The 14,445-nt window shown below is 47.7% G+C and overlaps 1 protein-coding gene across 1 annotated transcript in view; it reads right to left on the reverse strand.

Annotated features, from left to right (window-relative positions):
* Positions 1-14,445, reverse strand: part of BAZ1A (bromodomain adjacent to zinc finger domain 1A) — a 318,920-nt gene that overhangs the window by 160,198 nt on the left and 144,277 nt on the right. Inside the window, exons 11-12 of the mRNA XM_069209108.1 lie at positions 949-1,095; positions 276-371 (exon numbers count right to left, since the gene is read on the reverse strand). Of these exons, the coding sequence (XP_069065209.1) occupies positions 276-371; positions 949-1,095 (243 nt within the window). The remainder of the gene's footprint in view (positions 1-275; positions 372-948; positions 1,096-14,445) is intronic.

The following is a 14,445-nucleotide window of genomic DNA, read 5'->3' on the forward strand; positions in this document are numbered from 1 at the left end:
GCTGGCCCTAGGGCAAAAGCAGTAAACGATAGAACCCGCACACAGGTAGTGCCTGCCCCAGATCACAGGTCCTCACAGTGACATGCTACAATCCAGTACTTGCAGGATTAACAGTATGTCTTGTAATAAATGAGTATCTCAAACAGAGGGACAGATCAAGGATTGAGGAACAGCAGCAAAAAACGTAGTATTTCTGCAGATTCGGAATGAGAAAGGGCGTTGTGAATAACGTGAAGGCACAGTACACACGCGGCTAGTGATGAAGTGTCTCCTACCTTGGTGTAACTGTGGCCAAGCTGCAGCCAGAGAAGCCACTGCAGACAGAGCAGTTTTCGTAGGGTCAGCATCTTCATCCAAGGCCTCTGTTAAATCTGCAACAGCAGCAAAGATCATATTAAAGCAACGAATTGTGACACTAACAACCTCCAACTCTGACACCCACAGTTTCTGAACACACAGCAGGTTCATGCAAGAGACGGAGATGGCAACTCTGCCTCAAACTTAAAGCTTCTAACTTACCACCAAAATATCACCTCTACCACTCAGTGGTTCGCCACTCCTGTGCAGAGCAGACATGAGCCCTGCCAGTCACTGTGTGCAGACCAACTCGGGCACAGAGCCACATCTAATGCCACAATAGCAATGAAACAATACAAACAGCACAAAGTACAACCGCACACTCATCACATGTTCGCAACATTAGAAATCTCACTGTTGTAGTCAACTCCACGTGCCAAAGAACAGGCAGAGCATGACACAAACAAAAAATGCCATACTCAACCTCAAAGGTACACACAGCAAACATGCTGCTTCATCCAGCGCAAGACACAAACAAGACTAACAGTCCCATAGGCAAGCACACAAGAAACAGCGGAGAGAGAAGAGATTCTAGATGAACCAACACAAGCGGACATCTGGTCGTCATGAGCAAGAGATGTGACCACCAACCTTTAGTATCAGCCTCGGCAATCTGATCCTTCGCCACCTCCTCCTCCTCCTCTGCCATGGCCTCAAAAATGGCAGTCAGAAAGAAAAAGAGAAGCTCGCACAGCGGGCCGTCGGCGTTGTTCCCCACAAGAGCTTCTTCCAGAACCTCTGCCAGCAAAGAGCGTTCAGAACGTGAAAATTCAATACGCATTTTCTAGGACCCAACCCACTTCTCGTTTCAGAGGAAGCAACATCTTGACAACAATCATCATAAAAACCCAGAGTGTTTTTTCTCGCACATAGGGGGAGAAAAACCAACACAATTTTACAAAACACAGCGTCTATTGCACCCATGCTTCCTTGCTACTGTGCCATTAGCAAAAAGGCCCAAAATGAACTGGGGAGATATGCAGTATCCCCCCCGAGACAACAGCATGTGCACCTAAAGGCAAGTGCAAGGGTTGTTTCAGGAGGATGCAAATCTCAAGCAACTAAAGTAAGTCAACCCCTATTCAAGAGGACCTCTTTTCAGAAACGTCTGGAGCCAGTTTCCATGGATCGCTATGCTCACAATAGCAGAGAAACTGAAAATAAGGAACCATGAATTGTTATCACAAGGCTGCAGCTCTAGCTGGCTAACTCACTGCCACTGTGAATAGAGGCCAGTTATCTATTTCATACGGGAAGAACATAAGACACTAAGTGTAAGGAAATGCCTCCTTGGCATGGTTACCCCCTGACTTTTTGCCTTTGCTGATGCTATGTTTTGAATTGAAAGTGTGCTGAGGCCTGCTAACCAGGCCCCAGCACCAGTGTTCTTTCCCTAACCTGTACTTTTGTATCCACAATTGGCACACTCTGGCATCCAGATAAGTCCCTTGTAAACGGTACCCCTGGTACCGAGGGCCCTGATGCCAAGGAAGGTCTCTAAGGGCTGCAGCATGTCTTATGCCACCCTGGAGACCCCTCACTCAGCACAGACACACTGCTTGCCAGCTTGTGTGTGCTGGTGAGAACAAAATGAGTAAGTCGACATGGCACTCCCCTCAGGGTGCCATGCCAGCCTCTCACTGCCTATGTATGTATAGATAAGTCACCCCTCTAGCAGGCCTTACAGCCCTAAGGCAGGATGCACTATACCATAGGTGAAGGCACCAGTGCATGAGCACTGTGCCCCTACAGTGTCTAAGCCAAACCTTAGACCTTGTAAGTGCAGGGTAGCCATAAGCGTATATGGTCTGGGAGTCTGTCAAACACGAACTCCACAGCACCATAATGGCTACACTGAAAACAGGGAAGTTTGGTATCAAACTTCTCAGCACAATAAATGCACACTGATGCCAGTGTACATTTTATTGTAAAATACACTCCAGAGGGCACCTTAGAGGTGCCCCCTGAACCCTTAACCGACTGTGTAGGCTGACTGGTTCCAGCAGCCTGCCACAACCGAGACATGTTGCTGGCCCCACGGGGAGAGTGCCTTTGTCACTCTGAGGCCAGTAACAAAGCCTGCACTGGGTGGAGATGCTAACACCTCCCCCAGGCAGGAGCTGTAACACCTGGCGGTGAGCCTCAAAGGCTCACCCCCTTTGTTCCAGCACCACAGGGCACTCCAGCTAGTGGAGTTGTCCGCCCCCTCCGGCCACGGCCCCACTTTTGGCGGCAAGGCCGGGGGAAATAATGAGAACAACAAGGAGGAGTCACTGGCCAGTCAGGACAGCCCCTAAGGTGTCCTGAGCTGAAGTGACTAACTTTTAGAAATCCTCCATCTTGCAGATGGAGGATTCCCCCAATAGGATTAGGGATGTGACCCCCCTCCCCTTGGGAGGAGGCACAAAGAGGGTGTACCCACCCTCAGGGCTAGTAGCCATTGGCTACTAACCCCCCAGACCTAAACACGCCCTTAAATTTAGTATTTAAGGGCTACCCTGAACCTAAACTGCACCCGGCGAGCCCGACTCGACTGGTGGAGAACCAACACCTCAGGGAGGACCCTCCGGCGACTCCGAGGGTGTGAGTAACCAAAGTTGTCCCCCCTGAGCCCCCACAGCGACGCCTGCAGAGGGAATCCCGAGGCTCCCCCTGACCGCGACTGCCTGAACCTAAAGTCCAGACGGCTGGAAAAGACCCTGCACCCGCAGCCCCCAGCACCTGAAGGAACGGAACTTCTGTGCAGGAGTGACCCCTAGGAGGCCCTCTTCCTTGCCCAGGTGGTGGCTACCCCGAGGAGCCCCCCCCCCCTTGCCTGCCTGCACCGCTGAAGAGACCCCTTGGTCTCCCATTGGAAACCAGACGCCAGTTTACACACTGCACCCGGCCGCCCCCGCGCTGCTGAGGGTGTACTTTCTGTGTAGACTTGTGTCCCCCCCCCCCCGGTGCCCTACAAAACCCCCATGGTCTGCCCTCCGAAGACGCGGGTACTTACCTGCTGGCAGACTGGAACCGGGGCACCCCCTTCTCTCCATTGAAGCCTATGTGTTTTGGGCACCTCTTTGACCTCTGCACCTGACCGGCCCTGAGCTGCTGGTGTGGTAACTTTGGGGTTGCTCTGAACCCCCAACGGTGGGCTACCTTGGACCCAAAACTGAACCCTGTAGGTAATTTACTTACCTGCTAAAACTAACAATACTTTACCTCCCCCAGGAACTGTGAAAATTGCACTAAGTGTCCACTTTTAAAACAGCTATTTGTGTTTTATGTAAAAAGTATATATGCTACTGTAATTATTCAAAGTTCCTAAAGTACTTACCTGCAATACCTTTCAAATGAGATATTACATGTAGAATTTGAACCTGTGGTTCTTAAAATAAACTAAGAAATGAAAATGTCACTTACCCAGTGTACATCTGTTCGTGGCATTAGTCGCTGCAGATTCACATGTTTGGCACAGTCCGCTGCCTGGTGTTGGGCTCGGAGTATTACAAGTTGTTTTTCTTCGAAGAAGTCTTTTTGGTCACGGGACCGAAGGACTCCTCCCTCTTTGGCTCCATTGCGCATGGGCGTCGACTCCATCTTAGCTTGTTTTCCCCGCAGAGGGTGAGGATGGAGTTGTTTGGTATAAATAGTGCCCATGCAATGGAGTGAATATGTATGTATGATAAGAGTTTCTAATAATTATTTACAAATGTTCAGATGTTTAAGGTTTATCGTCTACTTCTAAACGGCTACAGGCTTCCCGGGGAGGTGGGAGGGTACATGTGAATCTGCAGCGACTAATGCCACGAACAGATGTACACTGGGTAAGTGACATTTTCAGTTCGATGGCATATGTTGCTGCAGATACACATGTTTGGCATAGACTATAAAGCAGTTACCTCCCCTAAAAGCGGTGGTTTAGCCTGTAGGAGTTGAAGTAGTTTGGAATAATGTTCTTAGTACAGCTTGGCCCACTGTAGCTTGTTGTGCATTTAGTACGTCTACACAGTAGTGTTTAGTAAACGTATGAGGCGTAGACCAGGTTGCAGCCTTACATATTTCGCTCATAGGAATGTTTCCTAGAAAGGCCATTGTAGCACCTTTCTTTCTGGTTGAGTGTGCCTTTGGTGTAACAGGCAATTCTCTTTTGGCTTTAAGATAGCATGTTTGAATGCATCTGACTATCCATCTAGCAATGCCTTGTTTAGAGATTGGATTTCCTATGTGTGGTTTTTGAAAAGCTATGAACAGATGTTTTGTTTTCCTGATTAGCTTTGTTCTGTCAATGTAATACATTAGTGCTCTTTTGATGTCTAATGTATGTAGTGCCCTTTCAGCCACAGAATTTGGTTGTGGGAAGAACACTGGCAATTCTACTGTTTGATTTAAATGGAATGGTGAGATTACCTTTGGCAGAAATTTTGGATTTGTTCTTAGAACTATTTTATTGTTGTGTATTTGAATAAATGGTTCTTGTATGGTAAATGCCTGTATTTCACTTACTCATCTGAGGGATGTGATTGCAATGAGAAATGCGACCTTCCAGGTTAGATATTGCATTTCACAGGAATGCATGGGTTCGAAAGGGGGACCCATGAGTCTTGTTAAGACGATGTTAAGATTCCATGAAGGAACTGGTGGTGTTCTTGGTGGTATAATTCTTTTTAGCCCTTCCATGAATGCTTTAATAACTGGTATTCTAAATAGAGACGATGAATGAGTAGTTTGTAGGTAAGCAGATATAGCTGCGAGGTGTATTTTTATAGATGAAAAAGCGAGATTTGCTTTTTGCAAATGTAGTAAGTATCCTACTATGTCTTTAGTAGAGGCATGTACTGGTTGTATTTGATTGGCATGGCAGTAGTAAACAAATCTTTTCCACTTAGATGCATAGCAGTGTCTAGTGGAAGGTTTTCTAGCTTGTTTTATGACCTCCATGCATTCTTGTGTGAGGTCCAAGTGTCCGAATTCTAGGATTTCAGGAGCCAAATTGCCAGATTCAATGATGCTGGGTTTGGATGTCTGATCTGTTGTTTGTGTTGTGTTAACAGATCTGGCCTGTTGGGTAGTTTGACATGCGGTACTAGTGAAAGGTCTAGTAGAGTTGTATACCAAGGTTGTCTTGCCCATGTGGGTGCTATCAGTATGAGTTTGAGTTGGTTTTGACTTAACTTGTTTACTAGATATGGAAGGAGAGGGAGAGGGGGAAAAGCGTACGCAAATATCCCTGACCAATTCATCCATAGAGCATTGCCTTGTGATTCGCGGTGTGGGTACCTGGATGCGAAGTTTTGGCATTTTGAGTTTTCTCTTGTTGCGAACAAATCTATCTGGGGTGTTCCCCAAATTTGAAAGTACTTGTTCAGGACTTGGGGGTGAATTTCCCATTCGTGGACTTGTTGGTGGTCTCGCGAAAGGTTGTCTGCTAGTTGGTTTTGTATTCCTGGAATAAATTGTGCTATTAGGCGAATGTTGTTGTGAATCGCCCACTGCCAAATTTTTTGTGTTAGGAGGCACAATTGTGTTGAGTGTGTTCCTCCTTGTTTGTTTAGATAATACATTGTTGTCATGTTGTCTGTTTTGACAAGAATGTATTTGTGTGTTATTATGGGTTGGAAGGCTTTTAACGCTAGAAATACTGCCAACAGTTCTAGGTAATTGATATGAAATTTTGTTTCGTGTATATCCCATTGTCCTTGAATGCTGTGGTGATTGAGGTGTGCTCCCCACCCTGTCATGGAAGCATCTGTTGTTATAACGTATTGAGGCACTGGGTCCTGAAATGTCCGCCCTTTGTTTAAATTTTTGCTGTTCCACCATAGAAGCGAGAGGTATGTTTGGCGGTCTACCAACACCAGATTTTGAAGTTGACCCTGTGCCTGTGACCATTGTGATGCTAGACACTGTTGTAAGGGTCGCATGTGTAGTCTTGCGTTTGGGACAATGGCTATGCATGATGACATCATGCCTAGAAGTTTTAGCGCAAATTTTGCTTGTATCTTTTGGTTTGGAAACATAGCACTTATTAGCTTGTGGAATGCCTGCACTCTTTGTGGACTTGGAGTGGCAATTCCTTTTGATGTGTTGATGGTTGCTCCTAGATATTGTTGTGTTTGACACGGTTCTAGGTGTGATTTTGTGTAGTTGATGGAAAACCCCAGTTTGTGAAGGGTTTGTATGACAAAAGTGGTGTTGTTTGCGCATTTTTTTATTGTGTTGGTTTTGATTAGCCAGTCGTCTAGGTAAGGGAACACATGTATCTGTTGTCTCCTGATGTGTGCTGCTACTACTGCTAGACATTTTGTGAACACTCTTGGTGCAGTTGTTATTCCGAATGGCAACACCTTGAATTGGTAATGTATTCCTTTGAATACGAACCGTAGGTACTTTCTGTGAGAAGGGTGTATTGGTATATGAAAGTACGCATCCTTTAGGTCTAATGTGGTCATGTAATCTTGCTGTTTGAGCAGTGGAATGATGTCTTGTAGTGTGACCATGTGAAAATGGTCCGATATGATGTAGGTATTTAGTGTCCTGAGATCTAATATTGGTCTCAATGTTTCGTCTCTTTTTGGAATTAGAAAGTACAGGGAGTAAACTCCTGTGTTTTTTTGTTGTACTGGTACTAATTCTATTGCATCCTTTTGCAGTAGTGCTTGAACTTCTAGTCCTAAAAGTTCTAAATGATGTTGTGACATTTTGCGTGTTTTGGGGGGGATGTTTGGTGGGAAGTTGTGGAATTCTATGCAATAGCCATGTTGGATTATTGCTAATACCCAATTGTCTGTTGTAATCTGTTGCCAAGATTGGTAGAATTGGCTTAGTCTTCCCCCCACTGGTGTTGAGTGAAGGGGTTGCGTGACTTGAAAGTCACTGTTTAGGTGGAGGTGTTTTTGGAGTCTGGAATCTTCCCCTACTCCTTGGGAATTGACCCCCCCGATATCCCCTGAAACCTCCCCTTTGGAAGGAACCCTGATATGGTGTGGTTCTTGATTGTTGGTTGGTGGTGTCTGTGGGTTGGCCACGAAACCCCCCTCTAAATGGAGTTTTTCTGAAAGAGCCTCTGCTCTGCGGGGAGTAGAGTGCGCCCATGGCCTTGGCCGTGTCTGTGTCCTTTTTAAGTTTTTCAATGGCTGTATCCACTTCCGAGCCAAACAGTTGTTTCTCGTTGAAGGGCATATTAAGGACAGCCTGCTGGATTTCAGGTTTGAAGCCTGAAGTGTGTAGCCAAGCGTGTCTCCTTATGGTGACAGCAGTGTTGACTGTTCTTGCTGCAGTATCGGCTGCGTCTAGTGAAGAGCGGATTTGATTGTTTGAGATCGTTTGTCCCTCTTCCACTATTTGCTGCGCCCTTTTTTGGTATTCCTGGGGAAGATGGTCTACGAGAAGTTGCATCTCGTCCCAGTGTGCGCGGTCATATCTGGCCAGCAGCGCTTGTGAATTTGCGATGCGCCACTGGTTGGCTGCCTGTGATGCCACTCTTTTCCCTGCCGCGTCAAATTTTCGGCTTTCTTTGTCCGGAGGTGGGGCGTCGCCAGATGTATGTGAATTTGCTCTTTTGCGAGCTGCCCCTACTACCACAGAGTCGGGTGGTAACTGCGAAGTAATAAACACTGGGTCTGTGGGTGGTGGTTTGTATTTCTTATCCACCCTTGGGGTGATGGCTCTTGATTTTACGGGCTCCTCAAAAATTTGTTTTGCGTGCCGTAACATCCCTGGTAGCATTGGGAGACATTGATATTGGCTATGTGTAGCCGAGAGGGTGTTAAATAAGAAATCATCCTCTATAGGATCGGAATGCAGTTGGACATTGTGGAAGTCTGCAGCCCTAGCCACCAGTTGCGAGTATGAGGTACTGTCCTCTGGCGGTGACGGCTTTGTGGGGTATGACTCGGGATCATTGTCCGGCACTGGGGTGTCATACAGGTCCCAAGCGTCTTGATCCTGATCGTCATGACTTATGGTAGTTTGCGCTGGTGAGTGCATTTGTGGCGGTGTTTGTGCCGGCGATGCCTGTGGAGGAGAGGGCGGAGGCGTGACTTTTTTAACCACTTTGGCTTGTGGTTGTGTGTCATCCTTTGGAAGTCCGATCCTTCTTTTCCTCATGATTGGGGGAAGGGTTGATATCTTCCCTGTATCTTGCTGGATGCACAGTCTCTTTTGTGTGTAGTCCGATTCTACACTTTGGAGCTCTTGTCCAAATTTGTGCATTTGGCCACTTAGTCCTTGTTCCTCTGAGTAGGATGAAGGTGTGGTATTTTTCGGCGCCGAGAGAGAATCTTTTTTCGGTTTCGGCACCGACAGAATTTTTGTTCCTTTCGGCATGGATTCTCGGTGCCGATGTTTTTCGGTGCCGGTATCTTGTTTTTGTCTCTCGGAGCCGCTTTCTCGGCTCCGAGGTTGCTCCATGGCGGTCCCTCGACCGGAGTCGGGTGTCTTCGCTATGGGCGTGCCCTTTTTCGGCCCCTTCGACGGGTCGCCTGATTTATGGGTCGAGCCATGGCCTGTTGGCAGTGGCGTCCCCTGGGCTTTCGGTTTGTCGATGGATTTACTTTTCGACGTCTTACTCACAGTTTGTTGCTGTTGTTCGACGGAGTCTCCGGATTCTGATTCCGGAACCGAGAATGTTTCCTCTTCGTCGTCGAAACGTTGTTTTGTCGACGTGGACGCCATTTGGTGACGCCTGGCTCTTCGGTCCCGGAGTGTTTTTCTGGACCGGAAGGCTTGACAGGCTTCAGTAAGGTATCCTCCTTGTGCTCGGGGGACAAGCACAAGTTACAGACCAAGTGCTGATCTGTATAAGGATACTTACTGTGACATTTTGGGCAGAAACGAAACGGGGTCCGTTCCATCGGCTTCGATGTCGCACGCGGCCGGGCCGACCAGGCCCCGATGGGGGATCGAAACTGCCCCAAAGTCTTCCGATGATCGGTGTCGATGTACCTAACTATCCCGATACCGAACGGAACAATACCGACGCTTTCTTCCGAGATTCTGACTAACTTTCCGAACCGAAACACGGAGCGAAAAGGAATACGTCCGAACCCGACAGCGGAAAAAAACAATCTAAGATGGAGTCGACGCCCATGCGCAATGGAGCCAAAGAGGGAGGAGTCCTTCGGTCCTGTGACCAAAAAGACTTCTTCAAAGAAAAACAACTTGTAATACTCCGAGCCCAACACCAGGCAGCGGACTGTGCCAAACATGTGTATCTGCAGCAACATATGCCATCGAACATATATTTTTCTATAACAAAACCTATTGGCTGGATTTGTCTCGGAGTGTGTGTTCCTCATTTATTGCCTGTGTGTATGTACAACAAATGCTTAACACTACTTTGATAAGCCTACTGCTCGACCACACTACCACAAAATAGAGCATTAGTATTATCTCTTTTTGCCTCTATCTTACCTCTAAGGGGAACCCTTGGACTCTGTGCATACTATTCCTTACTTTGAAATAGCACATACAGAGGCAACTTCCTACATTGTGTGAGTGGACCCGCTGGGATTTGAAACTGTGGCCACGAGGTTGAGCACAGATTCTTACAGTGGATGTATTAGTCCACTAAGCCACCACAACCCCCCCCCCCCCCAAAACGAAAGAGGATGAGACTAACCTTTCCCAAGAGAGTCTTCATTTTCTAAGTGGAAGAACCTGGAAAGGCCATCTGCATTGGCATGGGCAGTCCCAGGTCTGTGTTCCACTATAAAGTCCATTCCCTGTAGGGAGATGGACCACCTCAACAGTTTTGGATTTTCACCTTTCATTTGCATCAGCCATCTGAGAGGTCTGTGGTCAGTTTGAACTAGGAAGGGAGTACCAAAGAGGTATGGTCTCAGCTTCTTCAGGGACCAAACCACAGCAAAGGCCTCCCTCTCAATGGCACTCCAACGCTGCTCCCTGGGGAGTAACCTCCTGCTAATGAAAGCAACAGGCTGGTCAAGGCCATCATCATTTGTTTGGGACAAAACTGCCCCTATCCCATGTTCAGAGGCATCTGTTTGCACAATGAATTGCTTGGAGTAATCTGGAGCTTTTAGAACTGGTGCTGTGCACATAGCTTGCTTCAGGGTGTCAAAGGCCTGTTGGCATTCTACAGTCCAGTTTACCTTCTTGGGCATTTTCTTGGAGGTGAGTTCTGTGAGGGCTGTCACAATGGATCCATATCCCTTCACAAACCTCCTATAGTACCCAGTCAAGCCAAGGAATGCCCTGACTTGAGTCTGGGTTTTTGGAGCTGCCCAGTCCAGAATAGTCTGGATCTTAGGCTGGAATGGCTGAACTTGGCCTCCACCTACAAGGTGTCCCAAGTAAACCACAGTTCCCTGCCCTGTCTGGCATTTGGATGCCTTGATAGAGAGGCCTGCTGATTGCAGAGCCTTCAAAACCTTCTTCAGGTGGACCAGGTGATCCTGCCAGTTGGAGCTAAAGACAGCAATATCATCAAGATAAGCTGCACTAAAGGACTCCAAGCCAGCAAGGACTTGATTCACCAACCTTTGGAAGGTGGCAGGGGCATTCTTTAAACCAAAGGGCATAACAGTAAACTGATAATGCCCATCAGGTGTGGAGAATGCTGTTTTCTCTTTTGCTCCAGGTGCCATTTTGATTTGCCAGTACCCTGCTGTTAAGTCAAAGGTACTTAAGAATTTGGCAGCACCTAATTTGTCAATCAGCTCGTCAGCTCTAGGAATGGGATGGGCATCTGTCTAGGTGACAGAATTAAGACCTCTGTAGTCCACACAAAACCTCATCTCTCTCTTTCCTTCTTTGGTGTGAGGTTTGGGGACTAAGACCACTGGGCTAGCCCAGGGGCTGTCCGAGTGCTCAATTACTCCCAATTCCAGCATCTTGTGGACTTCCACCTTGATGCTTTCCTTAACTTGGTCAGACTGTCTGAATATTTTGTTTTTGACAGCCATGCTGTTTCCTGTGTCCACATCATGGGTACACAGGTGTGTCTGACCAGGGGTTAGGGAAAAGAGCTCAGCAAACTGCTGCAGGACCTTCCTACAGTCCGATTGCTGTTGGCTAGAGAGGGTGTCTGAGTAGATCACTCCATCCACTGAGCCATCTTTAGGGTCTGATGAGAGGAGATCAGGGAGAGGCTCACTCTCAGCTTCCTGGTCCTCATTTGTTACCATCAACAGATTCACATCAGCCCTGTCATGGAAGAGCTTAAGGCGGTTCACATGGATCACCCTCTTGGGGCTCCTGCTAGTGCCCAGGTCCACCAGGTAGGTGACCCGACTCTTCCTCTCTAGTACTGGGTAAGGGCCACTCCATTTGTCCTGGAGTGCCCTGGGAGCCACAGGCTCCAAAACCCAGACTTTCTGCCCTGGTTGAAATTCAACCAGTGCAGCCTTTTGGTCATACCAAAACTTCTGGAGCTGTTGGCTGGCCTCAAGGTTTTTACTTGCCTTTTCCATGTACTCTGCCATCCTTGAGCGAAGGCCAAGTACATAGTCCACTATGTCTTGTTTAGGCTCATGAAGAGGTCTCTCCCAGCCTTCTTTAACAAGAGCAAGTGGTCCCCTTACAGGGTGGCCAAACAGAAGTTCAAAGGGTGAGAACCCTACTCCCTTCTGAGGCGCCTCTCTGTAAGCGAAAAGCAGACATGGCAGGAGGACATCCCATCTCCTTTTGAGTTTTTTCTGGGAGCCCCATGATCATGCCTTTTAATGTCTTGTTGAATCTCTCAACAAGGCCATTAGTTTGTGGATGATATGGTGTAGTGAACTTATAAGTCACTCCACACTCATTCCACATGTGTTTCAGGTATGCTGACATGAAGTTGGTACCTCTGTCAGACACCACCTCCTTAGGGAAGCCCACTCTGGTAAAGATACCAATGAGGGCCTTGGCTACTGCAGGGGCAATAGTCGACCTAAGGGGAATAGCTTCAGGATACCTAGTAGCATGATCCACTACTACTAGGATGTACATATTTCCTGAGGCTGTGGGAGGTTCAAGTGGACCCACTATGTCCACACCCACTCTTTCAAAGGGGACCCCCACCACTGGAAGTGGAATGAGGGGGGCCTTTGGATGTCCACCTGTCTTACCACTGGCTTGACAGGTGGTACAGGAGATGCAAAACTCCTTAACCTTCTGGGACATGTTGGGCCAGTAGAAGTGGTTGACTAACCTCTCCCACGTCTTGGTTTGTCCCAAATGCCCAGCAAGGGGAATATCATGGGCTAAGGTCAGAATAAACTCTCTGAACGCCTGAGGCACTACCACTCTCCTAGTGGCACCAGGTTTGGGATCTCTTGCCTCAGTGTACAGGAGTCCATCTTCCCAATAGACCCTATGTGTTCCGTTTTTCTTGCCTTTGGACTCTCCAGCAGCTTGCTGCCTAAGGCCTTCAAGAGAGGGACAGGTTTCTTGTCCCTTACAAAACTCTTCCCTTGAGGGTCCCCCTAGGCCTAAGAGCTCAACCTGATAAGGTTCCAACTCCATAGGCTCAGTTCCCTCAGAGGGCAGAACTTCTTCCTGAGAAGAGAGGTTCTCTTTTTCTTGTTGTGTTGCAGCTGGTTTCCCAGCTGACTTTCCTTTTCTCTTGGTAGGCTGGGCCTTTCTTCCAGACTCCAGCTCTACTTTTTCACCCTGTGCCTTGCACTGTGCCCTTGTCTTGACACACACCAGTTCAGGGATACCCAGCATGGCTGCATGGGTTTTCAGTTCTACCTCAGCCCATGCTGAGGACTCCAGGCCATTTCCAAGCAAACAGTCTACGGGGATATTTGAGGAGACCACCACCTGTTTCAGGCCATTGACCCCTCCCCACTCTAAAGTTACCATTGCCATGGGATGTACTTTAGTTTGATTGTCAGCATTGGTGACTGGATAGGTTTTTCCAGTCAGGTATTGGCCAGGGGAAACCAGTTTCTCTGTCACCATAGTGACACTGGCACCTGTATCCCTCAGGCCCTCTACACTTGTCCCATTAATTAAGAGCTGCTGCCTGTATTTTTGCATGTTAGGGGGCCAGGCAGCCAGTGTGGCTAAATCCACCCCACCCTCAGAGACTAATGTAGCTTCAGTGTGACACCTGATTTGCTCTGGGCACACTGTTGATCATACTTGGAGACTAGCCATTCCAGTGTTAGCTGGAGCGGAGTTTGAAGTGGTATTTTTCTTGGGACAGGCCTGGTCTCCAGTTTGGTGTCCAGACTGACTACAGCTACGACAAAAGGCCTTTTTGGGATCAAAGTTTTTACCCTTGTACCCAGAATTGTTTTGTGACGAGGCTCTGGGCCCACCCTCCTGTGCAGGTTTTTGGGGGCCTTATAGAAGACTCTTTACTATTTTTGTTTTTGGCGGTCTCACCACCCTTCCCCTGGGGAGGTTTTGTGACCCCTTTCTTTTGGTCACATCCTGTGGAAGTTTTGGACACCCTAGTCTTGACCCAATGGTCCGCCTTCTTTCCCAATTCTTGGGGAGAAATTGGTCCTAGGTCTACCAGATGCTGATGCAGTTTATCATTGAAACAATTACTTAACAGGTGTTCTTTCACAAATAAATTGTACAGCCCATCATAATTACTTACACCACTGCCTTGAATCCAACCATCTAGTGTTTTTACTGAGTAGTCTACAAAGTCAACCCAGGTCTGGCTCGAGGATTTTTGAGCCCCCCTGAATCTAATCCTATACTCCTCAGTGGAGAATCCAAAGCCCTCAATCAGGGTACCCTTCATGAGGTCATAAGATTCTGCACCTTTTCCAGAGAGTGTGAGGAGTCTATCCCTACACTTTCATGTGAACATTTCCCAAAGGAGAGCACCCCAGTGAGATTTGTTCACTTTTCTGGTTACACAAGCCCTCTCAAAAGCTGTGAACCATTTGGTGATGTCATCACCATCTTCATATTTAGTTACAATCCCTTTAGGGATTTTCAACAGGTCAGGAGAATCTCTGACCCTAGTTATGTTGCTGCCACCATTGATGGGTCCTAGGCCCATCTCTTGTCTTTCCCACTCTATGGCTAGGATCTGTCTTTCCAAAGCCAATCTTTTGGCCATCCTGGCTAACTGGATGTCCTCTTCACTGGAGTTATCCTCAGTGATTTCAGAGATGTTGGTCCCTCCTGTGAGGG

Source organism: Pleurodeles waltl, chromosome 9 (genome assembly GCF_031143425.1).
Source record: "Pleurodeles waltl isolate 20211129_DDA chromosome 9, aPleWal1.hap1.20221129, whole genome shotgun sequence".
In the NCBI taxonomy this organism is placed as follows: domain Eukaryota; kingdom Metazoa; phylum Chordata; class Amphibia; order Caudata; family Salamandridae; genus Pleurodeles; species Pleurodeles waltl.